At 39.4% G+C, this 27860-nt stretch overlaps 1 protein-coding gene across 5 annotated transcripts; it reads left to right on the top strand.

The window, feature by feature from the left end:
- The first annotated feature begins 689 nt into the window (after positions 1-689).
- On the top strand, positions 690-27798 carry UBQLN1 (ubiquilin 1). 5 transcript variants are annotated; one of them, XM_037373230.1, is made up of 11 exons: positions 690-971; positions 12626-12777; positions 16902-17017; positions 18311-18573; positions 19351-19509; positions 20158-20401; positions 20876-21018; positions 21996-22079; positions 24276-24391; positions 24699-24867; positions 26589-27798. In XM_037373230.1, exons 1-11 carry the CDS (start codon positions 810-812, stop codon positions 26679-26681), a joined length of 1701 nt encoding a protein of 566 aa, XP_037229127.1. In that variant the 5' UTR covers positions 690-809; the 3' UTR covers positions 26682-27798. The 5 variants fall into 5 exon arrangements, with proteins under 5 accessions (XP_037229127.1, XP_037229126.1, XP_037229129.1 ...); XM_037373229.1 differs by having other exon boundaries at positions 18332-18573; positions 26608-27798; XM_037373227.1 differs by having other exon boundaries at positions 691-971; positions 26608-27798.
- Positions 27799-27860: the final 62 nt, after the last annotated feature.

Here is a 27860-nt window from a genome sequence, read left to right on the forward strand (position 1 = left end):
ATCAGGAGGAGCGTGGCCAGCGGGTGCGGGGGGTGTCCTGCCCCTCTGCTCTGCCCTGCTGAGGCCGCACCTGGAGTGCTGTGCCCAGCGCTGGGCTCCCCAGTTCAGGAGAGACAGGGAGCGACTGGAGAGGGGCCAGCGGGGGGCTGCCAAGGGGGTGGGGGGGCTGGAGCACCTCCCTCATGAGGGAAGGCCGAGAGAGATGGGCCGGTGCAGCCTGTTTAGGAAGTTCCATCTGAATATGAGGAAGAACTTGTTTACCTTGAGGGTGACAGAGCCCTGGCACAGGCTGCCCAGAGAGGCTGTGCAGTCTCCTTCTCTGGAGACATTCAAAACCCACCCGGACTTGATTCTGTGCAGCCTGCTCTGAGGGAACATGCTTTAGCAGGGGGTTGGACGAGATGATCTCCAGAGGTCCCCTCCAACCCTGACCACTTGCGATTCCGTGAAATTTCCAAGCACAGCGCCCCGCTGGATCTGAACATGAACTCCAAGCTCCACGACGGCAGACCGAGCGTTCAAACCCCCCGCGGCGGCGGCGGCTGCGGAGGCCGGGGCGTGCGGCGCATGCGCGGGGCTCCTCCGGCGCCTGGGGGCGGGGCGGGCCAGCCCACACCCGGGCAGGCACCGCCCTTTTCTAGTAACTTCCCCGATGCGGGGCGTCATCAGCGCGCGCCGCGGCGGAGCCGGGCTGTTTCCGGTCGCGGCTGCGGGGCGGGCGTCGGGGTCGCTGCGCAGCGCGGAGGGTCTGTGGCGAGCCGGTGGGAGCGCGCGGGCGCAGCCGGCCAGGTCTCCCACCCCCCCCCGCCATGTCGGAGAGCGCGGAGGGTCCCGCGGGGGGCCGTAGCCCCCCGGAGTCCCCCGCCCAGGGCTCCGCCGCCGCCGCCGAGCCGCGGATCATCAAAGTCACGGTGAAGACGCCCAAAGAGAAGGAGGAGTTCGCCGTGTCTGAGACCAGCAGTGTCCGGCAGGTGAGGGCAGCGCGGCGGGCCGAGGGGCCGGCGGGCGAGGGAGCGAGCAGCGGGGCCTGGCGGGGGTAGCCAGGACGGGGCTGGGGCCCGGGGCCGGGCGGAGCGCGGTCTGGGAGAGGAGACCAGGCCCGCGGCTCCCGCTTCCAGCATTGCAGGGCGAGGGCCCGTCACGGTGACAAAGCAGCTCCTGTTCTTCGGACTGGCCTGGGCCCGGCCCGGCCCAGGAGCCGGCCGCTGCCATCTGAGCCTAGCGAGGGTAGTGAAGAAACCTCCCGCTTCACCTCCTCCTCCCCTCTCCGTCTTTTCTCTTCGCTGTTGCAATGCTGAGAGCCGGGCCGGAAGGTGGATGTGGCTCCTTTTCTAACTGTGAGTTGTCCTGTCGAGCTGACTCAGTCTGCAAGTAGGCTGGCTAGCGAGCATGACTGTAGAAAATAGATGCAATCACCTTGCGTTGCAGCTGTGTACTGCCGGTGGTTACCTTGATCTAAAACTGTCCTTAGAAGCAGCAAGCAGGTTATGCAAAGATGCCTGCATTTTAGGGAAGTTATGTCTCTAGACTGTTTGTAATATTTACAGTACAAATAAAGCATGCATGCTGTACTTAACTGTGCTAGTTATTTATGCAGTACTTAGCGTGGCAGTACTGTTAGGCAGGTCTGAATTATCAGGGTCTTTTTTGCATTCTTGTGGGAGCCTGTGCCCAGTGGCACCTTTGGCTCAACAGAAGCAGTGACAGCTACTGAATCAATCAGTACTATTTGCAAGTATTGACTAGAAGTTCATTATTTGAATTAGAAAACTAGAAATCATAGAAAAGGTATAATTAAACTGTAAGGTAGAGGTGCTGTAAAGCCAGAGTCTCCCACTTGGTGAAGGATGTAGACGTTGCTGTGCTAAATACTCCAGAAAGTGAAGTTCCCTGAAGGAGAGTCAAAGCTTACTTCGTTTTCCATAGAATTTCTCTGAAGTCCTTATTGAAATGTCTCTAAATGTGGCAGGTCAGTACGATTTCACATTTTTTTGGTACAGTTGGTAACTGCAAACTCCACCAAAAAGAGGTTACATGTGTGATAGTGCCACTGTTGTCTAGTTACGGAGCTTGAAATCTTTTCCTTTACCTAATGAGTGAGCTCAAAGGCATTGTGTGGCTATTGTAGGAGAATACAAAAAATGAAGTAAAGGCTCCCAAGTGTAAAATTTAGTGCCTGCACCTTGGCTAGAATATCAGACTCTTGTTCCAGTTAGTAAATGTACAGAGACAAAATGCTGTTTCCGCTTCCACACACCCACCCACCCCCCCACTAGCTTTTACACTGGGTCTGGTTTAGAATCAGATTTTTTTGTGTCAGCGTTTGGCTTATAAGTATCCCAGGCATAAGTTTCATTGAGGTCTTCACTCCAGCTGCCAGGGGGGTGAGACTACTGTCCTGTCTTCACTGACATTTTCAGATATTTTGGCAGCTGCAGTATTGTATGTATCAGCTACTGTCTCTGCAAGCTTAATCTAGGCATTTCTCCCAAAGGTAAAATGACTGTGTTTGCTTTTTAATGTTGTCCACTGCTTTCCCAGCAATCTCAGTCTGAAAGGGGTGCTTTTTGCTTCTCTGTTCTCCACAGATTTGTGAACTGTGTCATGCAGTTTTTGTTAAGTCTTTGCAGGTTTGGGGGGTTTTGTGTGGGTGTTGTTTTTTGTTTGGGTTTGGTTTGGGTTTTTCTTTTTTTAAAGAGAGATTCATACGCTGGATCTGACCTGAGGATTGCATTTGTCCTGAAAAGCAGTCTGCTGTTAGTTTAGGTCCTTCAAGAATTATAAACATGATTTACTTAAGATGTGAATTTTATAATATTTTCCACTTCAGCAAGATTGTTTTAAATGTGAATGCCAGTGAGGCTGCCAGGTTTTCAAATGAGCAATTGTCTTAAACTCAAATAGTTATACAACCTGGCAAGAACATGAGTTTTTACTGAAAGCAGCCACACAAATTTAGGTAATTAATAGAACATACTGCTTGAAATGTCTTTGTTGTCCACATATACCTTAAAGTCCAAATGTTGTCTCCCTTGGAGCTGTTGTTAAAAGATAAAATCTACAGTTACATCTTGATTTCTTGAAGTAAGGTTGCCCATATGGGTCAACCGTTTGCTTTGCGTCTCAGACAGTGTCGTAACTAGTACTAAAAAACTGCACTGTTCCTGTAGTATGACTAGTACTGGCTGTTGCTTTTAAACTGTAAAAATCGGCTGTTCTTAATAATAAGCATCAACAGTAGATGTTATGCTTCTAGAGCCAGCCTTGAAAATAGGTTGATCTCAAACCAAGTATCTGTTCAAATGCATCTGGGATCAGCAGGTGGTTTGTTCTGTTGGTGTAGGTGGGCCTGCAATGCTTGCTGTATTTGTAGGTTGAAAAAAACCACCCAGGTAACCCTAAAACAGCAAAATAAACCCCATTCAGTTACATGTTTCTGGAGCTAATATTATAACTTTGTGGGCTGACTTGTTTGTTTGTCTGTAGTCATTTCAGAAAACTGCCAGAACAAAAATCTAGATTTTTAGCTAAATATTTTGGGTCATCAGGGCCAAATTTAGGGCTACACAAAACATATTTTATGTCGGCTCGTTAATGTAAATCAGGTTTGCAACCACCCTAAGTCAAGGAGGACTTTTCCCTACGTTGGAAGACTTCAGCAACGTAGGATTTGTTATTGCTGATACTGTTGTTGTGCAGCTAGAACAGCAGATATGCAGGTTGGAATGGAAAATTACCTTCAAGTACAAAGCCACTCTGGGAGGTCAGTTGATTGCAAGTGCCACCCATCTGTCTTTTTCTCTGTTGAACCTATTTGATTGTACTGAGCACAGTTTGGCTCAATGTTAGGGCAAAGACCAAATATTTGCTTTCTTGACTGGGTATGACACTGATCGTGAAGTCTTTGCAAAAAGCAAGAATATATGGTGTGTAAAGATAAATACCTGTAAGCTTGCTGACTTAAGCCGACTCTTGACGGTGCTGACACCTGAGCTTAGCAAAACTGTCTTTTGCCTCTGTCCTGCACTGTAAGGACCAATGCCACCCCACCCCCAGTTCATTTTCTGACTTCATCAATCTTGGCAATCTCTTGCTTAGCACAGGTGACTTAAGCGTGTGTTTTGGTAAAGCCTGTGTGCAAAGGCAAAGTGCTCATGTTATGGACGACTTGTGTCTCTATGTCTTAGTGAATGACTTGAATTGTTTGAGTGGTGAGGTGTTGGAACTAGTTAAATGGAAAAAACATTTTACTTTCATCATTGAGACTGTTTACGCAATGAGGGAATTTTGGAAGAGTTAAAGCTTGCTGAAACTTCATAGTGCATTTCTTTTAATGCCCAATGTTGACATTTGCAGCGTTCAAGAGATTGTTATATTTGGTTCAGAGTTACTGTCCAGCAGTGCATATGCAGACTGCAAGATACCAAGTTGTGCATTCTGTGAACATGACAACTCTGAAACTTGCTGTATATTTTTAACTTAAGCCAACAAACAGTGCATATATCAAATCTGCACTGATAATTTCAGAAGCTTGCAGTTCTTATAATTACTGTCAATCCTGTGATTATCTGAAAATTTTGGAGTAATGTCCATCTGGAAGACTTAGTGAAATTGAGTTTAGTTCCACAGAAAACAGATTTGGTTCTTTTGCATTTTTCCCCCATATCTATTTAACTTCAACATTTTAATGGAATGTCTCTTCAGTGTGGGATACAGTTTTCAGTATTAGCATATTTAACAGCTTGTAGTATGCTTTTGAAAATAAGTGATTTCTGTACTACACTAAATTATAGGTAAAAGCCTGACTTACTGAATTACATGTGTAAATGTATACATTGTGTTGAAGGATGCTTTTTGTCAACTGGAGGCCTCATGAGGTTGTATTCTCTGATTACAACTGAATGCAGTTTATGGTTGAAACTTCAAATCTGTAAATCCAGGGTTTCAGATTTATGCCTAGTTCTCAAAATCCCAAATTCCTAATGTTCTGCTTATAAAGATCACATAGGTATAAATGTTAAGGGGAGCATTGGGTAATTTGGTAGTGGAGCATCTTTCCTGACTTGTATATGCTTTTAATATTTTATGTAATGTTTTGCTTCATAAAGGAGTTAAAATTAAACTGTTCTTAACTTAATCCAATCCTTTCTCTGTTTTTCTGTAGTCCAGGGATTGCTGAAGGGTACAACCAAAAAAGGTTGAAACTGGATAATGGAGTTCAGTTTGTTTTCTTTTCCAGTGTTATGATTTAGCTTTCTGTTGGCACTCAAGTGAATTGACTACCAGAATTGCTTAACATTAGGTTTTCCATCATCTGGTGTCTCGGTGCATTGAAACACATCTGTGGACTCTACTGCATATATATGCATATAGCTCCATAAATACTCCTGATTATTCATGTTTCTTAAGGTTTGGAGTTTTTTCTCATTTTGGAAACTTGGTAAAAATTGTTTTAGAGCAATGGTAGATGGCTGTTTGGTAGAACAGAAACATTTAGGAAAAGGTCTATTGATTTTACTGACAATTGGCTTAGTTAGATGCAACTCCGAAGTATCAGTTATCAAACCATGGTACTTAGCAAGTTTTCTGATAAATGACTGGCAGATATAGTAAAATAAGAGTACCTATTTAAATAATACTGTGAAGTGTCTTGTGTGCAGATACTTTCCCGCAGAGCACAGGTTCTTTTTAATATTTCAGGTTTTTAATCCTTGTTAAACTTTTCATGTTGCATAGGGCCTGCCTTGCTCCTGTGATTTTGTGTGAGTTTGTTTTGCTTGCAAAACACCTTCACCCTCAGTCATGGGTCAGGAGTATCACAGAATCTTTAAAGATTGTCCTGTATACTGTTCAAAATTGCAACAGCAGAGAAAACTCTAATGAATAAACAGCTGTGATAGAGGTCTCATGGTAAGAGGTGATAGAGCTCTCATGTTTATTTTAGAGCCCAGTCAACATCTTAATCTAGTGACTGTAAACCTTGGATATGTAAGAAGGGTCACTGTATGGGAGTAAGGTTAGGCCAAAATCTTAAAAATTGGGAATATATTTTTCTCCATATATTGGGAATATATGGAGAAAAATGCTTTTTTTTATACTTCTTGTTTTAGATGGCATTAATTGTTTGCTTCCACTGGCAGGCTAAAAAGAATGTTAGCTATTATATCTGTAGTCCATTCATGTTTATATTCAGTATCACCTTAAATTTGAAACTTGCTAACGTCAAACTGTTTAAAGACACTTACCAGTTTAAAGTTGGATGAGAAGAAATTCTGTCAGCAGTAACTCCCATCTTGGTGTTTCCCCAGGAAAAATGGATGTTGCCCAAGGTCTTCCCAGTTAAGTTAAAGGATAAAACATCTTATGCTGTCTCATGAAAAAGAAAGTATAGGGTGGATTCTCAGGAAGGAGCTCTACTGAAAGAATCCTGGTTTACACATAATCCTTTTATGCCCTTTTCCAGTCTTGGTGCCTTGCTAGAGAACAGACTAGTTCTGTTGCAAGGACAGCACTTTGCACTGGTAGATTGCAAAGTGTTTTTATGGAGAAGGGAAGTATTGGTAACCATTTCTTCTAAGTCAAAGCATGGAGGAGTGGAGTGACTTGCTGAAGGATGTGTGAAAGCAATAGAACTGGCTAGAACACAAGTCCTGAGCCCTTTCCACTAGGTTGCATTTCTGCAGTTTTCCTGTATGGGCTACTAGCCTTGCAAACTCATCAGGAAACTGAATGTATTTCTTGAGATGAGTTTGGGTTGCAGGAATTTGAGGAAATAATTGGATTGTGAAACTAGCATGGGTCACTGGCAAGGGCGCAGGAAGATAGTAACTGCATTGGGTTGTGAAAGAGAGAATACGCTTATATAGAAGCCTGATTTGGGATGCATATTTGACTACATTTTATCTGCTGCATGCTATAGGCTGTGGGCTAAAAGTGCTTTCCTACTTAAAACCACAAATTTGTGTCCCCCTTCCTGTATATGTCCAAGAATTGTGCAATGAAACCCTGTCTCCACTGACTCACTTTAAGTCGCAGTCATAAGATCACCAGGTATGATTCATTAGGAAAGCTATCGGTGGTTGTGTTGCTGTGAGTCTGTGGTTCATTAACTTCTTGGGTCAGGAGGACCTGTAGCCTTTCATTCTATGCTATAGAAGAAAGCCAGAGGTCATCAAAGTTAGCCTCTGTTGAAACATCTAGGTGTAGGTGTAAGAGTAGGATCTTACTAATGCACTTACACAGTTAAGTTAATAGGAATAGCAGCTGAAAGTTTAAATGATCATTTGAAATGGCAGTGCTGAACAAGGTAATGTGATGTGAAGCTCTTTGTAGTAGAACTGCTGGAGGGACTGCTGAGAATGTGAACTGCAGTTCAGCCCTCTGGGTACAAGCTTTTGCTTCCGTGTCATCCACTACTGTATTCAAAACAGAGTGTGTGGGGAGATACAGCAACTTTATTTTTTTATTATCATCTAGATAAAATTGAGGCTTAGTATCTTTGAAGCGGTTGCAGTGTTTAGGGGCCTGTTTTTTCCTACTTTTCGGTGGGAATTGGATGTTGATTCCCTGAGGCCTCTTTCAGACTGTTACTGTAATTTAATTTTTAAGTGTGTCTCATTAAGCCAAGGTTGAGAGGATTGGGAAAGTATTTTTCATTTATTTGTTTCCCTGTTTTCACTGCTTTTTCACAGTGCTTGTCATGTGAATGGATAGTAATGTTGTTACAGTTGCTGTTTTTGACGTCATAGAGTGAGGCAGCAGAAGCTTTTGAGTCCTTACGTAGTGGTAACATACGGAAGGACAGTTTGCATATTAGTATTTTTTACTTTGCCTAGAATAACTTTGTACCAGGCCCTTCCTAGGCCTACTTGTCAGATGCTCAGATGTTAATATGTTAATGTTTGAAGTAGGGATCTGCTCTGCAACCTGACAGTGCAAAACAAGTCTTAGTCAGCTGTTCTACTCATGTATTCAGATACTTGCTTTAAGTGACAAAATGTTTACTTTAACTAGGTCAGGTGGAAGTACGCATTTGTTCATCACTGGGCATTAACATCATGATGTCCACCCTTTGCAAAATTCTTCACAGGAAATAAGTTGAGGTGGTGTGATAGAAGTCCTAACTTGCTTCACAGCTTATTTTTGTTTTAACATAGAATGAAAAAATCCAAGTTTTGTTAGCACAGTACTGGGCTAAGTTTTTTTTAAAGCTGTGTAAAGATGAGGATATTTAACATGGAAATTGAGAGTATAAACAAGAAGTGCTGGTGTGCTGCTAAAAAAAAGTGAATGTTCTCAATGTGAAAAATGACACTGTTCCTGTCCTTTAAAAACAAAAAAGTTGATAGAAACAAGTCAGCTTGAGGTAAAATGGTAATATGGGCAAAGTGCTTCAAAAAGACTAGTTTTAGATTTGCTCTAATTCATGTCAAATCTACAAGTTTCCATGCTTTAAGGAAGTTGTGACCTTGAATTAATTCACTCTTACTGTGTTCTCATTTACTCACTAGGGAAACTAGGACTCTGTCTAGATGTTAGTCTTGTGTTTCAGTCTGACTCCCATTGTGTTTCTGTCCACTGATTTGTCTATTAATGTCTACAATTGACTTAATTATACATAATTTTTAGTCAGTGACTAGAGGACTACAATGAACTAGTTCCTGTGACTGTGCTGGGTGTTGGGTATGGTGAAACATTATTTTTACAACTTTAAGTCCTTTTCTTCGCTCAAACTGAACATCTTTTTTTAGTATCACAGTGCCTAGAATTATTACAGTGAGCTAGAACTTGCATTTTAGAATATTAAAGCAAATAAACCAAGCAGTGGTTTCAGATTATGTTAACAAAAGTGAAGAGTTAGTGCAGTGGGAAAACTGGACAGAAATGCTCATTATTTCCAGTCAGTGACACTTCAAACTCCTGCTTTCATTTTCCCTGGTAACAAAGTATTTAAACTATAATTTACTGATAGTGTTTTTTCTTACAAATGTGTATTAATTCCCATAATCATAATCTCATTTGCTTTATTCCCTTTGCTATTGATTGCATATGTTTAATTTGAGGCTCTGAGGCAATATGTACCAGATTCATGTTTACAGTTCTGTTTAGGGAAAAGAGAATTGAGAAATTTGGCTTCACTTTTTATGCTGTCTTTCATTACTGTAGTGCTGTAGCACCTTACCCCTCAAATTATTTCTTGCCAGTAAGAGTGGTGGGGAGTCCTATAAAAGCTACACAGATAAGGTCTGTGGGAGTAAGAATGCATTTGCCAGTCATTTTGCTCGTCCTTTTGTTGTCTGAATTTGAAGAAAATTCTGTGGTTTCCCTTCACTGTGGGGGAATGGACTTGCAGTTCAGTTACCATTAACAGTGAGAGACTGATAATACCGAAGGTAGGTTTTGCATACAGAATGGAAGTCTTCTCTTCCATCCTCCTTGACTGTATTTCACAGTGCAAACAGTAGTGACTTGTGACAAACTCCAGCCTAAAGCTAATAGTCTTCTAGTATTAGCAGAGATCAGGTGATGCCAAAGATGAGACTTATCCTTGTCTTCTGATTTTTATTTTTTCCCCCCAGAAGCAACACATTAGGTGTTGATCCCCCCCCGCCTTTCATCTTGGTTGGGCTTTTTATGTAAATAAACCTCAGTCAGAATTGGCTGTTTTCTTGACAGTTTTATTATTGTGACTGGAAAGATTGATTGTGCATTTGGATCATGCATGTATGTTGCCGTATAAGTTGTTTTGGGGGTCCTGGTATATTGACTGTTGCATTCATGTCATACTGTAGTATTGTTTTGTAGGTCTGAATAGCATTAAATGCAAGTAGAGAAAAGGAATTTTATAGCCTTTTGATGGCTATATACTAGTAACATTATGTACTGTTTGGTTATGTTCTAGAAATGGGGTTTTGTTTCCTTAACCTGATGGGTAAATAGCATCTTCTGGAAGTGTGTCACAGGGCTTGGTTTAAGATAACGTAATTTAAAGAAGGACATTAAACTAGAGTGTGTCCAAAGGAGGGTGATCAAGACAGTGAAGGGCCTTGATGGCAAGACTTGGAAGGAGCAGCCCAGGTCACTTGGTTTGTTCATCTTAGAGAAGAGAAGCTGAAGGGTGACCTTGTCAGAGTCTACAGCTTCCTGAAGGGAGGCAGCGGAGGAGGAGGAGGTGCTCATCTTTTTGGTGGCCAGTGGTAGGACACAAGGAAATGGAATGAAGCTGCATCAGGAAGGAGTTCAGACTGGATGTTAGGAAAAGGCTGTTCACTGAGAGGGTGGTCAGTTGCTGGAATGAGCTCCCCAGGGAGGTGGTCATGGCATCAAGCTGGTCAGAGGTCAAAGAGTGTCTGGATGATGCTCTTAATCATACAGTTTAATTTTAGGTAGTCCATTGAGGAGCAGGGAGTTGAATTCAGTGATACTTATGGATCCCTTACAACTCAAAATATTGTGTGATTCTGTGAATATTTTTTATACTACAGCATCAGCCTTCTGATGAGAATTAAGTTGTGGATTTCACAGTCACAACATATTGAAAATGTGATGAGTTTGGGTAAATAGGTTTGGTTTGGCACAGTGTGGTAGTCCTTTATTCTTATGCATTAGCTTTCTATGAAATTGTATTTCTGCTGGTTTTATGCTACATTAGAATGTGTATTAAGAATAATGAACTAGAACACCACAGAATAAGAAGCAACTGCATGAACAGTTGCTCTGCAGAAAAGAGTCTAGAGTTTATAGCTGTTAAATAAGTCAGCACTGTTACATGAATGTTTTCTCACTTTCTTATAAATAGAAGTATGGTTTGCAGGATGTGGAGTTTATCCTGTTGTTCCATTAAGTATAGATAAGAACCGGTATGGAATATTTTATCCAGTTTTGAGCTCCCCACTGACAAAATGATGTAACTGGATTTGAAAATCCAGAGTGTGACGGGAATGATCGGATTAGAAAACAGCCCTCAATGAAAGATTAGCCTTACTGCAACCCTTTATTCTAAGGAGAACAACGGTCTGTTTGGATTGTCCATTGTGGACAAGACAATGAAAAAACAGGACAGTGAAATGCTGGAACAGGTTTCTTGGAAAAAAGTTGCTGGGGATCTGAAGAGAACAGACTAGATAAACATGTCAGGAATAATTCAGCTAAGTAACCCACTTTGGGAGGAAGTAGACTGGGTGACTTTCTGGAATACTTGCAACTCTAAATATTGTGAGTATAAAGGCTGACTTTATAAGTTTTTTAAATTTTTTTCCCCAAGAACGAGAACTAATGCTGTGTGAGTAGACTTCTAATAACCAAGGGTAACCTCCTACCCAAACACAGAAATTTTTTACCTCTGTTGTTAGACACACTCTCTCCCTGCCTCCTCCCCCCATCTGGTTTTTCCCCTCTTCCTATACTAAAAGAACCTTCAAAGCCTAATACAGTGGGATTTTACTTAGAAAATTATTCATAACTAATTGAAAGATTAATATTTTATATTCATAAGAGTGAGACCTCCGTAGGCTGTTTGGGAAGGTTTTTAAAGTAGTATGGTCAACTAACTTAAACTGTTAAATAGGGTGAACTGCTGAAGGAGTTTCTGACTGTCTGGGATACTCTTAAAAAACTTAGCCTACTGACTAGTTTTATTGAATAAATTTATCAGGCTTTCTTATAATCAGGTTAGCATTTTTTCTTGGGTATCTTCCTTTTTAAGTTCTGTGGGGTTTTTTTGTTGTTTCTTTTTTTTTTTTTTTTCTTTCTGTGAGAGCATTTTTCTAGAGAATAGTAAATCCCAGTCAGAACTCAGTCAAAGCATAACATGGCTATTATTGGCTAGGAAGGCAAGGAGGTACATGATAGGCATCCATGTTCAGTTGTTTTAATGAGGGTATGATTTCCTGGTCAGCTGAAGAATGTGGCTATTAGCCATGCTCTGGGCTGCAACAGTATTTCGTGTAGCTATGTTATATGTTGAATGAGAAAGCAGAGCCACTTGAGAGGTAACTTTTACCTGCATGGAAGGGAAAGCTAATTTTGATACATGGAAGGCAGCAAAAATATGTCTAAGAAGAGAGGATACTTCTCTGTTTATTTCCAGCAAAAGTGTAGACATATATATCATACTTGTGATATTCCATCCTCAGTCTTTCAGCAATGGATGGTTTCAGTGGCACGCGCGCGTGTGTATATATATGTATCAGTGTATACTTACTTTTATATAATTATATGCACATTAGTATATAATTATATAAAAGTATTTATGGTGTGTATATATTTGTGCATATATAAGTAGTATATATACTTGTATATATTTATTGTCATGGATGGATGCCTAATTGAAGCCATAGTAGTCTTTTAAGTGGAGTCTGAATTTTGTTATTTGGTAGTTACATAACTAGTGGTCTAGATGTGAAACTCTTGATTTTTATTATACAAAATAAAAATAACTATTTCCCACTTTCCTATGGACAAAAAAAATTAAGAAAACTTAATAAAGAATTTCTAGATGTTGTGAAACAATCTGCAGTGCAAGTAGGATAATACATTAAAGTGAAAAAAATAAATTGTCCTTAAATCAATACAAAAATACGGTTCAGTTTTCAATTACATAATTGTGTAAATATTTTCTGTTTAGTTCAAGGAAGAAATCTCTAAGCGTTTCAAGTCCCACACTGATCAGCTGGTGTTGATATTTGCTGGAAAAATTTTAAAAGATCAAGATACATTGACTCAGCATGGAATTCATGATGGACTTACTGTTCACCTGGTTATCAAAACGCAAAACAGGTAACCTTACTGATGAGTGATCTTCTGTTTACCTCTAAGAAGTGAAAATACTCTGAATTCTTACTAGCTTTCTGTTTGGCAAACCTAGATTGGACTAAATCACTTTAATCATCTCCTTAGTCACAGTTGGTGCAGAATAAGTCTGAAGTTACAGTGCTCTTTTCTTTGGTTTGTCTTGTATTTTAATTGGGTTCATGTTTCTAGATGCAACTGTCTTGCTTTTTTGGTTTTAGTGCTGAATACTGGCTGTATTTTGGCTCCGTAGGTCTAGACACCAGCTCATAACCATCCATACAGATATGTTGTGCAGCTTTTCATTGTGAAAACGTGCAGTGAATCCTTACTTGCTGTTTGATGAAACAAGACAAGGAAGTTTTTTGGAGAACTGCTTTAGTGCAGCTAGTTTATCTGGCTGTAGAGAAGGCCTTGGAGTTTAAGAATTTTTTGTTTTGGTGAAGTAACTTTAAAATGACAATGAGAAAGTTGCATCAGTTGAGCTATGTCATCTGCACATTACTTCCTGTGAAGTGTCCAGAAGGAAAAGGCTAAACTCAAAAATCCTTTCAGCAAGTAGGGTAATACATCCCTCAACTGAACGCAGCTTGCTTAGTCAATGAAATACACGTTATTCTAGAGTGAGAGTGTTCTTGCTCCCCTTCTGCTTGAGTCTTTCCTGTCTGTGGTGAGGATCTCCTTCTGTGGGAAAATGTCACATGATGAAGGTAAGGGCATGCAACTCAGGACAGAAACCAAACATGCTTTCTATTTCAAGGCCTTACCAAGTCACAGAGGCGTCTTCATAACATAGCATTAAATTTATGTACCTGTTGAAATTAGTAGCATTAGTATTAAATGTAGGCATCTTTGAAAATCATGTCTTCATTTCCATGGTCACTTCCTGGTGGGACTATCTTCTCTGTCCTGGGGTTGTGTTTCTGTCAAAACACTTTTGTTTGCACTGGCAGAGGTTTCCCTTCCCTGCCCCATGCCTCCCCAGCCTGCAGTTTAGACCTGATAGCCACCCAGATCTTGTGTACGGTATTAGCTAATACTGTGGTTCTGTGCTTCATGCATCTAAACTAGTATTATGCTATTGTCATGACTTCTGCTTTTTTTGCCTGCAGTCTTGAGTGTGGCAGAGAGGCTTTGTGCATAGTGATAGCAGGATGCTTTTGACTTGCACAGTCACCAGAGGATTCATAGGTTGAACCTACAAGAGCTGTACGTACTGAAATAGCCATGCCAGTCTCTCTTACTTTCTTGCATTTTGCCTCTGGGCAAAGGAGCACCCATGCACAATGCCACTTCTATGGCTTTCGGGGAATTTTTGGTGTCCCTGCATTGGTCCTGTCAGCATTGCAATCTGTCTCTCCTCTCCTGCTTTTTTTGAGGAATTCTAGAAGACTGTATTACCATTATCTTCAGAATGTTTTAATTGTGTCCCAGACAAGGAAGTAAAAAAACCCCACCAGCTACAGACCCTTTGCGTGTATGTACCTTGTCTTCAAATGAAGCAGTGATGTTTTCACCTACTGTCTTTGCTGGAATAAACTTAAAGTATGCTCCTAAGACCTGCTAAAGAGAACTGCCAGCACAATGAAAATCACCTTTTCAGAAAGTACAGTGTTGTCCTGAACCACCTCAATATTCTGTATATGAAATACCTGGGGTTTATGCTTCACCCAAAAAGCAAGACTTAGACCCCTCTGATGTGGCCTGTCAAGTGCTGGGTTTTGGCCATGAGTATCAAGATTGGATTGCTCCCAACCACTTTATGCCACTTACTTTTCTGTTTGTTGCTGCTGCTGTTGCTGCCATATACTTGAATAAACAAAAGTTCTGTTCCAAAGCTAGATCTTTTCCCTTCTAAATAATATTAGAAGTGTCACTTTGAAATAGGAAACCTCATATATCCCAACCAGTCCGTGTTGAAAAAAGATAAATTTTATCACTGTGCTACATTTCGCAAAATTATACAGGCTTCCACTGTAATCTTGTAACCTGGCCTAGACAGTGTCAGAGCAGTAGTGAGTGGTCAGCAATGGGCAGTGAAGATGCATTGAATTTCTGAATACAAAGTTCCAAGTCAACACCTATAATTTGTTAATAAGCGGCCAGAGGAAACATAATGGCAAAGTGGATGTAAAAGATGATGTGCACTCTACGGGAATTTCACTCAAAGACTTGAGGCTGGCAGACTTCATACTCAAATCATTATCTTGAGGAAATACACCCCAAATTTCCATAGAAGCACTATGAACTGCAAGTTTTCAGTCGTCTGCTTTTCTATCCTACTTTGAAAGCCTTTCTTGTCTGTTACACGAAGAGTTACAGTTGCTTCTCAAAACAGTTTTTCAGTTGAAAAATCAAATACGGTTTAAGCTTTTTACTTTCCTTTTGCTTACGAAGGAAAGATTGCTGTGTTTTCTAGACCAAGGGAAGCCAAGTGCCTCTAGCAGAAGATCCATGGTCAGTGTACAGCCTATAATCTTCCTCACTGAAGTTACAGCCACATGGTCAATGGTAGTTGTGTTGTGTTCAAAGTTCACAGTTGCCATTAATGTTACAGAGTATTAATGCTTCCTCTCAGGAGTTTCACCTGATGCCTTATGCCAGGGCAACTTATGTCAAAGCTATCCAGGTATTCCCTTTCCTGGATTGTTAGCATCTGTCTGAAAGATTTTCTCTAGAACGGGTTTTCACTCGGCAAAATCTGTGTTTTGATAGACATGAAAGGAAACAAGAATATATATTAAAAGATGCAAAACCAAATTTGTAGGAATCACAAGTTTAACAAGAACTGTTAGATATCAAAACCAATATCTCCTCCTTCACACCCAGAACATCAGTAAGAACTTGAATAAGTTGACTTGGTCCCATGGCATCTTAGACCTTCATGACTTGGCATGCTGTGATTTATTTACCTGTTTACAAGAACACTGGTCAAATGAGCAGGGTATAGCAGCAGAATAGGCTACTTATAAGTTAGTGTTGATTTGGTGAAAGAACTTGCAAAGTGTGCAAAGTATTCCACATGCCTCTAGTTTCTGTTTATGGCTTTGGTAGCTAATGTTTTGCCTGGAGTCAGAGAACTCTTAGAAATAGCAGGGGAGCCTCTGGACCTGAGGCATCTCTTGGGCTTGGGTTGGATATTTTTGTTTATTTGGATTTGTTTCTGTTGTTTTGGGTTTTTTTTTCCAGCCTCTGCTTTAGTGAAAGAATCACAGAATTTCATTACAGCAGAAAGGTGCTCTGAGATTAACCGAGGCATGAAACTTAGTGTACTGTTGAATCCTCAAATCTTTGTGTGAGGTCTGAATTCATAGCTTCTACAAGTTACTTCACGCTGTAGTCCTGCAGATACAGGAATTTGTGAGATTAATTGTTGAACCAGACTGGAGAACTCATTTGGGTTTCAAGTTAGCCTCTTTCTGTTTTGAATAGAGGCCAGGTTAGTTTTACACAAGCTCAGTTCCTTGACCTCTTTCACTAAATGGCAGCACCCATGTTTATGCCTCTGCAGTAGAAGGGCATGGCCAGCATATGACTTGAGTATGCTTCAGTGCCCATGCTAAATTATGCTGGCTTTAACTTCATATAACATTTTTTTTTACCCTGTTCTTGAAATCTTAAATTTTATTGAGATTCTCATATTTGACTTCTAATGAAATGTTAACTGAATTTCACATTCAGTAAGGCATCCTATTAATGATGCGGCATTAAGTAAATTCAACACATTAAATCTTGCTATGCTTTATTTAAGCCCCAGACATAATCAGTAGTATTTGAGTACATGGAATAAGGCAAGGATCCTTAAAGCACGGTAGAGGACTGAGGAAACAATTCATTGGTGGGTGTCCCAGGGATAGGGTGAGAAGATGGTAATGGCTGCAGTGGTGCCCATCTGTTTTCTTAATGTTTCAAACTACTGTTCTGTAAAACTGATGATATTACGGATGTCTCGGAAAGATTTTACAGGAAACCATCTAGAGATAACAATGTGATTTTTGAGAAAGAATCAAAATGTAGATTAAGATTCTCAAGTATGATACTGTTCCTGTATTTAACAGCATTATTTAAATGAACTTGTTAAAGTTGCAACTTCATAAACTTGCTTTTTTTAGATCACAAGACCACCCAGCTCAACAAGCAAACACCACTGGGAGTACTGCTACCACTTCAACATCAAGTGGTAGTACCTCAACACCAGCTTCAACAAATAGTAACCCTTTGGGCTTGGGTAAGAATATTGGTTAGATAGCATGGAAAACTTTAAAAACAAACTAACTCACCACCCAAAAAAGTGATTACATATATCTATGGTATTGGTTATACAAGGTTTCTGATCAGTAAGTTACCAGAGGAAAGTTGTTTCCTTAATTTTTTATAGAATCATAAGAGTAGTTTGGGTTGGAAAGGACTTCCAAAGAACATCTAGTCCAGCCCCCCTGCAATAAGCAGGGACGTCTTAAACTAGATAGGTTGTCAGAGCTCCATCTAACCTGACCTTGAATGTTTGGGATGGGGTATATACCATCTCTCTGGGTAGCCTGTTCCAGTATTTCACCACAAACTTCAGACTTGGGCTGTTTCACCTTTAGTAGTAAGGTGCCACTTATGCTATATTCTGGCACTATGGGTAATGATACTCCTTCCAGTGCCCTTGTGCTCCTTAAAAGTGCATCTGAGTTGCTGTGAGGAGAGTTTTGATGAAGTTGGACCTGTAAAATGAAACCAAGATCTGGAACAGAAGTAACAAAATTGCTGCTAGTCTTGCAACTCGGTATTTCTCAGGTTCCAAGTCTAATAGCATCAGTCTTTTCTTTATGGATAAAGAGGCTGTAGTCTATTGACTTAAAAATACTATCTAGTGTTTTTAGTGGGATTTTTGGTTCATTCTTTTTCATGCCATTTGATTTTGGGGTCCTGGGAAGAGGTAGAACTGGAAAAGCTAACCATAGTAAGCAGTTGCTTTCTTAGGTGTAAACATGTCTTCAGACTGATGAGTACTTTCTGAGATTTCTTGTTTGGACTCGGCAGAGGAGGGGAGTTCAAAGCATAATTAGTTCTTGGTGCATTAGCGAGAAGAGGAGCTCTACTTTTTGATTAGAATAAGGAATATGAGTCATTGTGAACTCTCTCTTGGTTATAGTCTAACCAAGAGACAGATAAATGATTATTATAAATGCATTGTCAGTGTTGCTGGGAGGGGGGGAGGAACCTAAGACCCTGACAATCAAACATCCCTTGTATCTTACCTATTGAAAATGAGAAGAAAAAGCTGTTAGAATTATAACACATTCTATTTCAGATAACAGTTTCTTGGATTTTTGTTTGTGTGTCTTCTTACTTAAAGAAGTGAACTCTTGGTGGACAATTCCTTAACAGCTTGCAAAGATAGACTTTCCATTCATCTTCATTACTTTAAAGTGTGGGATAAGTTCAAGTATTTTGTATTTAGAAAGAACCTGGATGTGTTTCAATGTATACTAGAAGCTGAAAGTTTGGTTATACTTTTTTCATTCTCTTAAAGGTGGCCTCGGTGGTTTTGCAGGTCTGAGTAGCCTGGGCTTAAATACATCAAACTTCTCAGAGTTGCAAAGTCAGATGCAACGGCAACTTATGTCCAACCCAGAAATGATGGTTCAGATAATGGAAAATCCATTTGTTCAGAGCATGCTTTCAAATCCTGACCTGATGAGGCAGTTAATTATGGCTAACCCTCAAATGCAGCAACTGATACAGAGAAATCCAGAAATCAGTCACATGCTGAATAATCCAGATATAATGAGACAGGTATGTGGAAGGATCTCTGTAAGTTCATGACTTTTGATTATATTGTAACTGTGAACAACAGAACAGGAATTGGACGTGCTTAAATATTCTTGAAGTATTTAGGCTTACTAGAAAATCCGTAAGAGATTGCTGTAGACAACTGATACTTGCGTTTCTAGTTGTTAATGTCCAAAATAGACTGATAATTCAGAAGGTCTGCGACATCGTTCTGACATTGAGGACTGTGTAATCATGCCTTCGGAGGTTAGAGTTGGATGTCTGTGTGTGCACTTGAAACCCTCTGTACCAGAAGTAGTAATTATCCAAAATACCACATATTTTAGTTTTATCTAACTGGGGGTATTTCTGAGTACTTCTAAAATTAATGGTATGTAACATATGGTGTTTGGCAGAAGGTATCAGAAGAAAAATAGGTGCTTCTGAAAATGTAGGTATTTACTTTAAATTTCTTACTATAAACTGCCTGTTGTAATGATGTTGGAAATGGTAGGAGTATTTCGTGCTGTGAAGATGAAGAAATAAAAGAACAGTTTAATCCAGGTTTTTCTTCTGTTTAGCCAGTGCTTCCTGACCCAATGAACATAATGACAGTTGTGGTAGAACGCTGGCTAAGTACTGAATTCACTTGAGTCCCACTAAGCTGACATCTTCATTTGGCTTTAATCATAATTTCAAACCGGGTTAAACAGTGGTAACTGAGATATTGCCAAACGCTGAAATCCATTCGCCTTAGAATGGATTTCTTATTAATACAGATTAAACGTTCCACTTCTCTAGACACTAGAACTTGCTAGAAACCCTGCAATGATGCAGGAAATGATGCGAAACCAAGACCGAGCGTTGAGCAACCTTGAAAGTATACCAGGTGGATACAATGCCTTACGACGTATGTACACAGATATTCAGGAGCCAATGATGAATGCAGCACAGGAACAGGTGAGAAAAGATTGCAGATGCCACTGAAAGTAAAAATTTTTTTAAAACAAAAACATGTAAGTAATGTAAATTTCAAAATGCGTATGTGACAAAATGTTTCTTGAAGCTTGAAGTCAACACGTGGTCTCTTACTCTTGAGGGGAGGAGGAAAGAGCTTTAAAAATTTGGTGCTTCTCTAAGCTTGAAGAAATACAGGTATTGCTTTGTGTATTTGAGAAAGTATTTTAAAGTTAATGGGTTCCTGTATTACTTGATTTTAATTTCTTTTAATTCTTTGCCTTAAAATTCTGAGGTCCAGGAATATTTTTTTAGGGGTGTGTTTAGTAACTTGGAACCTAAGATGGGAAGGAAAAAAGGCTTTGAATTTGTAAACCAGTATGCAAGATACAATCTTATTGTGATCAAAATACCAGTGTAGTAGAACACTGCTTTCAAAAAAATGTGATTTAATTTTTTCTGGATGGGCTAGTATCTCTAGTCTTTTCAGAATATTTACAATGAATTACTATAGAATGGTGAGTATGACTTATCAAGAGCCATCAACGCTTACCACCTTCTGTAATTTTGGAAGGTAATTTGTCATTTATAGCCAATGTATAAACTGTTTGCTTTAGCAGATAATACATGTTTGCTTTCCTTCCCCTGTAGTTTGGAGGTAACCCATTTGCTTCTTTAGTAAGCAATGCATCAACAGGAGGGGACAGTCAGCCATCTCGTACAGAAAATAGAGATCCTCTACCAAATCCCTGGGCTCCTCAGTCCAGCTCGCAGACTTCCACAACAAGTACCACCACCAGTGGTGAGAGTGGTGGCAGCAGTAGTGCTGGAAACAGCACCTCTGGCAGCACAGGGCAGAGCTCAACTGTACCAAATTTGGGACCTGGACTAGGAGGTATGTTTGTTACTGCAATTTTATATATTTGCACATAGTTGGGACTTGCAGGAAATTATGCTTTCATTAGAGAGTTTTTGCTTCAGAGTTTTTGGTGCTATTTACTTTTGTAGAACATTTGACCAGTAGCAAAGTCCTCTGTAGAAAAATAAACATAAAAAGTAAACAAAGAGTGGTAATAGTACTTGTGTATTGCCTTAAAATAACAAAGGCAGGGAATCTCTATATAAATGATAGTATTTTTCCTGTTTGGAGACAAATGTGAGAGCTAATAATTTTGGATACTTAGTGGGATTGCTTGTTGGATACAGCCTCTGTCTTCTAGGATGTCTGTGGAGGCAGAACTGCATTGAGGTATGTTTCAGGGACTAAAACTCTTAGAAACCAAGTGATTATATCCTGGTTCTAGGTAGTCTAATTCATCTGATGATAGTCAGGATGTTTGCTAAAGTGGCCTTTTACTTTTTTTTAAAGCTGGTATGTTCAACACACCAGGAATGCAGAGTTTATTGCAGCAGATAACAGAAAACCCACAACTTATGCAGAATATGTTGTCTGCACCCTATATGAGAAGCATGATGCAGTCATTAAGCCAAAATCCTGATCTTGCTGTACAGGTAAATGCATTTGGTATAGTAATGTATTGTGTGTATTGATGTGAAAAAGAAAAAAAAAAAAGTTCAATCTATGGCACAGTTAAATTTTCACATCTCAGTTGTCTGTAGTGAGTGGCCCAGTTTTCAATGTTAAGCCCTAACTCACTGAAATTATTACCTACTTATACTTAATAATTTGTTGCAGTGAGCTTCTTCAATTTGTAATTGGACATCATGCCAGGCATGCTTCTAAAATAACTTGTAAGTTTGTGTATGTTTTGTACAGCCCTAAACTTGTGACCCAGCCTAAGAACCAGTTGGACAAAATGAATGTTTTGGTTGTAAATTACAGTAGATCTACCAGTAAATAAATACCCTTACTAGCTTTGGAGAAGTGAAGGGAGGTGAGGTGGTGCCCAGTCTAGGAATGATTCTGGTTTCAGCTTCTGTTTTGTGACTTGTGCTCACTGTAGAAGTTCAGGTGCCGTTTTATGAATGCTATCATAGAAGTGCTTTCAAATTTTACTTAAAGCAGTAATATCCAAAGTCAAATCCTGAACTGAGACTAAAAAAACATTATCTTCTCTGTAGTAAATACTCAATTGGAAAATGTCCTTCACTTCAGGTGACGTTTGCAGGGAAGCCATTGCTTAGATCTCTAGTGGAGGCTGAGCAGACAAGGATTTTCTTGTAATACAAGTGAGGTTGTCTTGGCAATTATCTGGCAGTTCATTCACTTAAAAGATAAAAATACCCAAACAAACCAAACTAAAACAACAGCAGCATAAATGAATTAAAAAAAAAAAAAAAACCCAACCAAAAAACTTCTGCAGTGTGTTCTAGTCCGGTTGTTCATAACAAGTTTTGGTCAAAGGAGATGTAGATGATCATTATTCTATGAGGTTATTTTCATAGACTATTACCATGTAAGTAGTTTTCAAACCCCGTGTGGTTTTTACTACTTGATCTTTGTGAAGTTAAATATTTTTGTCCCATAGATGATGTTGAATAATCCTTTATTTGCTGGAAATCCTCAACTTCAGGAACAAATGAGACAACAACTTCCAACTTTCCTTCAGCAAGTAAGATGAAATAGAGCTGCTAATACATGTCTGCAAATCAGTGAGAAATATTTTCAATAAACTGGTGTCTTTGATTTGGCTAAAAGCTAGATTCTGTAATATATTCTCTTTAGCTTTAGACACCAGGTTGGATTGTCACGTAGTAATAAATTCTTGCTTAATGGCTCTATCCTTTTTAAAAGTTAAACCTGATTTTTAGCGGATGTTTTTGTCTTCGGCTAGTGCAACTGCTTAGATTTGCTTTTGCTTCTTTGCTTGGAAGGAGTTCTAATGGCTCATCAGTTGAAGAACACCTGTTTGCAACATGATTTGTTTTGCAAATTAAAAAGCTTAGTACTTCTCCCACTACTAGAATAAAGTTTCATTATGCTTTTCTTGTACCTCTTCAAACCTACCTTGAGTATTTGGGAAAGAGATCTTACAGCATGTCTAATTCAAAAGAAGTGAGTTCTGAAGTTTTTTTGCCTGTAAAGATTGGCCTCCCACCATCTTCCCCTCTTAATATCATTGTGTTTGCAGTCTAGGTATTTGCTTGGTATTAGCTGCCACAGCGTGTAGTAGTACTGTGTTCCCTAAATAGGAGCAAGCAAGACTTTTCTTAGGAATTGAAGACTTAATCAAATGCATGAGTTCATCATTAGGCAGTCCTTCATATCAGAGTAAATGTGCGTTGCCAAGATCTCAGTATCACCTTGCAATTTATCTGCACAGCTAGTTCTCTGCTGTATTCGCTATGTTAGGTCAGATGATCAGCAGCATTAGCAGGTGAAGTGTAGAAATAGCTGGATATTCTTAGAATGTTGAGAGCACTGCAGCTTGTACTCCCTTGCTTGTCTACTGGCATTTATATTATGGGTTTAGGTGATAGAAACCATGGAATGTTCCTCTGCATAATGGAAGGCATCTTTTGCAATAAAGGGCAATTGCCTGGCAGAACTAGGAAAGAATTGCTGCTGCTACTTAACAGCTGAAATTAATAACTTTAATAGAGGGAAAATCCAGGTCACCTAAGTGCTCCGAGAATTGTTGGGCCACCATTTCTGTAAAGTAACAGAAATATGAGACAGTAAGTTGGGATTTAAATAATTTCTTTAAGTAGTTGCAGCAGCTTTCTTTGGAGAACGCAAAATGTTTTCCTCTTTAAAATTTGAGTAAACTTTACCAGCTATATTTAGTTATTTTCAGACTTCTAGCTGTCAGGAAGGTAAAAGTCCAAGAGATGAATGGAGAATATTAACAACTTGCTGTGCTTAAGTCTCAGTATGCACCCATATTCCAGACCAGAGTTCATGTCCTATTCTGCAGTTCTCTGCACCAGAGGTAGTTTGACCTTAATCTGTAACTTCTATGCGAATCAAAAATGTTTTTGCAGCCGAAGGAATTTGGTGTAGTTGCCAAGTGAAGGCTGCTAAGATTAACAAACCTGTCTGCTGTTTGAAGTAGGTCTGGCTACCAAGGCTGTGTCACTTGTGACTGAAACATTACTTTTCACTTATCTATGGCATCTCTAAGCAGAGGTGAGCATAAGCCATTAGTTTTGGGTTTGTATCTAAAACAGTTAGGTTTCTGGACACTTAATTTCAGAAATGAAAAGAATTTGCCTTTTAAAGTATCTGTGGATGTGAAAGCCGGTTAATTGAAGTCACAGGAGAGAGAGAGGCCTTGAATATTCTACATTTGCTTGCTAGTATGTTTGGCACTGTATTTGCATTTTTTTAGGCTCTGAGGGCACTACAGATAGGAAGACATGCATAAATAGTCATGATCGCACTGCTGTGGTCTCAATTTAGCTAGGAAAAATAAATATTATATAACTTGGATACCTGTTGGTCTTGTTCCATTGTGTTCACCATAGTTGCTTACCAGTAGTACGATATAGGAGACTAAATCTAGAATGAGTTGGACTAATACAGTCCTATAGCTTTGAAAGATTACAAAGTCTGCTGGAAGAGGAAATGAAAAACACTTTTCCCTGTGTACTTCTTATTTGAAAGACTTAGTCCACATCTAGAGAGTTCATTGATGACCTCCTATGAAAGTTTTCTCAAAAAAGGAAAAATACCTGAAGGATTTCATGTAAATACTCAAAGCTGCATAACAAGTTCAGAAGTTATATCAGATTCTGTAAAACATCTAGTGATAAAGATTAACTGTGAATGTCTGCATATATTGGAAGAGTTTATCTCCTTTTCTTAGATGCAGAATCCTGACACGATATCAGCTATGTCAAACCCCAGAGCAATGCAGGCTTTGCTACAGATTCAGCAGGGCTTGCAGACGCTAGCAACAGAAGCACCGGGGCTTATACCAGGGTAAGAATCAGTCTTACAAATTTAGACAAGACCTTTTCTCTTGTGTTTCGTTGTTCATTCTTTTTACACGTGGAGACTTAACCAGTTTTTATTAAAGATGACTCTTCCTGCCTTTTATAGTTTAACTAAAATTTTTTTAGAAGCTGCCAGTTTTGCCTGCTGTGCGCTTCTAAACAGTGATGACTCTGGTCTTACTACTTAAATTGTCATTCCCTCTTGAACAGGATTTTTACTGTAATTAAATAACTGAGAAGGCAAGCTACAATTTATAATTCAAGCAGTGTATTTCTTTTTCTCATTTATGCAGATTTAATCCTGGTTTAGGTGGATTAGGAAGCATTGGAGCTCCTGCAGGGTCCACTGTACCTAGTTCTGCTCCCAGTGACAGTACAAGTCCAACATCAGGAACTGCTGAACCTGGTCATCAGCAGTTTGTCCAGCAAATGTTGCAGGCGCTTGCTGGTGCAAATGCTCAGGTAAAGTACATCACTATATTCTAGATTTTTTTAAAATTCTTACTTGGTTTTTGCATTGTAGACCACTAGAAAGGAAGCTGATTGTTGAGAGGAGAGCCCCCTAAATACTTCTGGTCAAAGGAGAGTAGAGGGGGTTTAAAAGTGGTGTTGCACCTGTGCAAGTTAATGCTGGAAAAACATTGAACTTGAGTAGAAGTATCCTTTAAACAGTTGATTTTTATGCACTCATCTTCATACCCTTTAATTTCTGAAGTGCTTGGAAAGATTGAGGCACATTGGGATGGGAAGGTTTGCTGGCAAGTGAATTGTGGGCTCAGGCAAGAGAAAAGCGTATTGAACATCGTTACCTCTGTGCTTTTTGTCTTTATTGCGGGCTGCCACTCTTTAGCTGTAACTAAGCCTCTGTCCCACGCTTTGGAATAACCACACTCTGGTTATTTGGAGACTGAATTTGTTGTATGGCTTCATTGACATCCTGCAGGTCCAGACTGTAGTGCATTTTGTTAACATGCTGAGTGGGATTAAGGGTTTCCAGAGTTCCAAAAGTCAAGCAAAAGTAGCAGTTTTGCCAGTAGTTGTAGGGTGGTGAAGAAGATTGGCTTTAAAGGAGACACGCTGTTAACTCTCCAAGAATGCTGTGTGAAACGGCACCCTAACACTGTGGTGCATACCCAGTGTAATGGCAGACCGCTGGTGGAAGGGGCAGTCCTGCTTTTTCTGTTGCCACAGGGTGAGTTAGTTCAGCTTGCTGATCTGACAGACTCTTTTAGTTTTCTAACCACAAGAAAGTGTTGGTGGGTGTCACTGTGGGAAACCATATTATACATTTTCACTTAAGTTGTCAAATCTTGCACTACTGAGTCAACATTCTCTTTAGTTTTGCATGGGGGAAGCAAGTGGGAGGCAGTTCTTAAATTCCAGGTTATGTCTTTACATTGGATTGGTGTGGAACCATATGCAGATTTTAAATACTGGTGGCAATTTCTTGATGTATGAAACTGTTGAATTAGAACAAAAGGAAAATTAGCAGTGGCTGCACAAGTTTTGTCTTAATGTCTGAATCAACTCACTGATTTCAAAAATGCTTCTCAGTATTACTTCAGCATATTATTTTCTATAATTGTTCTGATTCAGATATGCCTCTGAACTGATACACCACTGAAATTATGCAGAATTTTGCCATGAGTTTGCGTGAGCCAGATAATCCCATAAAGCACAGCTGCCAGTTTGCCTTAGACTGAAGCTTTCTAACAATTAGAATTTGGGTAATTTTAGTGAACAAGTGCTTGGAGCATTAACAATTATGTGATTTTTATGTAAAGAAAAAAAGTCTTTGTTCACTATTGCCAACAGTGACATCATCATAATCCTTGCTGTTTCATATTACTAGGCTGAACTCTGTTTCATTTAAATAAAAAAACATGTATGTGCTTGTCTTTAAGAAAATGTTCATGAGACATACTTACCCAGTTTAATTTTAATCCTTTTCTATCAAAGAAGCAGCTTTTCCTGCAGTTCAAGAATGTCATGTAAGTGTAGATACTCTTGGAAGCTGGTCTGACTTGTTAAATTCAATTCAAAACTGAATTTTTTTTTTATGTCATAGTATAGTTTTAGGATCTCGAAAAAGATGTAGTAAAAAATTTGTAAAGACAAGAGTGGTGCAGAACCAGCTGCGTTTAGATCCTCTACTTTACTAAATGTGTGTTATGCCTTCATAGCTTGAAATTTTATTCTTAGCAGTTGCAAAATCCAGAAGTTCGATTTCAGCAACAACTGGAGCAGCTGAGTGCAATGGGCTTTCTGAACCGTGAAGCAAACTTACAAGCGCTAATAGCAACAGGAGGAGACGTCAGTGCAGCTATTGAAAGGCTGCTTGGTTCTCAGCCTTCATAGCAGTGTTTCTTTAACTTGAAAAAATGTAATTTATTTTTGATAACAACTTCTAAATCTTTAAAATATTTGCTTTATTTCATTCTGACTCTTGGGATTGTCTTGTTACAACTAAAATCAATCTGATGCATTTTAAGGTGGAGTGCAGTAGTTTTCTTCAAATAGTGGGAATCAATGCATTTTCACTTTTGCATGCATCACACTTTTCTGCATTATTTGTGATTTTTTTGAAACAATCTCAGCTTTCACAGTTGGGTGAGCAGGTTTTGTCTGACTTACAACTGTCCAATTTATTTACTACTTAAGCATTAGCTTTCAGTAGTAATTTATGTAGAATACAAATTAAAAATGAAACAAAATTAATTGAAGCTACAATTTGTGGGTACCAATACTGCTTATTGTGATTTTGGCATGGTGGTTTTTTTGGGGTTTTTTGCTAGCAAAATGGTGAAAGACTTACACCACTTCAGTAACTACCTTTTTTTTGCTTTAATTTGTATAAACACAATATATACAATGGAGACAGCTCATTTCTGGAGATTTACACATTGCAATAGAATGAGATTATAAGAAATGCAAAAAAGCCAGGGGAAAAAAAAAGTCGTAAGACTCTTTTCAGTGTAGAATCTTTCAGCATCTTTGACTACCATGTCAGCAAAAATGCTTAAGCAAGTTCAGCTAAAATATACTAGAGTTACTGTTCTGGTTATCTCTTTAAATCTAACTGTACAGAAACTTGCATTGTAACATTGTTTCAATATTCACAAAGATTAACTGTAAATTACCTTTATTATTGTGCAAATTAAAGGGGCACTGACTTGTGCTCTGGAACGGCTTCTAAGGCTTTTTGGCTTGTTCCATTAGGATTCTAACATGTATTCTGATTTGTAATTGGAAATATTACTTTCATTCATGGTCATGTGATATTCTAATTCCTTTTAACAACCATGTAAAAAATACTGTATATCTCCTGAGTTTTTATTGGTAGTTACTTCTCTTGTGCACAGGTAATAAATGAATTAAAAGAATCTTTAAGCATCTTGTCTCAGTGTGTTTGCAGTTGATGATAACTTAAGTGTAAGCTCCAGGAATATTCCCCA

This window comes from Falco rusticolus, chromosome Z (genome assembly GCF_015220075.1).
Source record: "Falco rusticolus isolate bFalRus1 chromosome Z, bFalRus1.pri, whole genome shotgun sequence".
Lineage (NCBI taxonomy): Eukaryota > Metazoa > Chordata > Aves > Falconiformes > Falconidae > Falco > Falco rusticolus.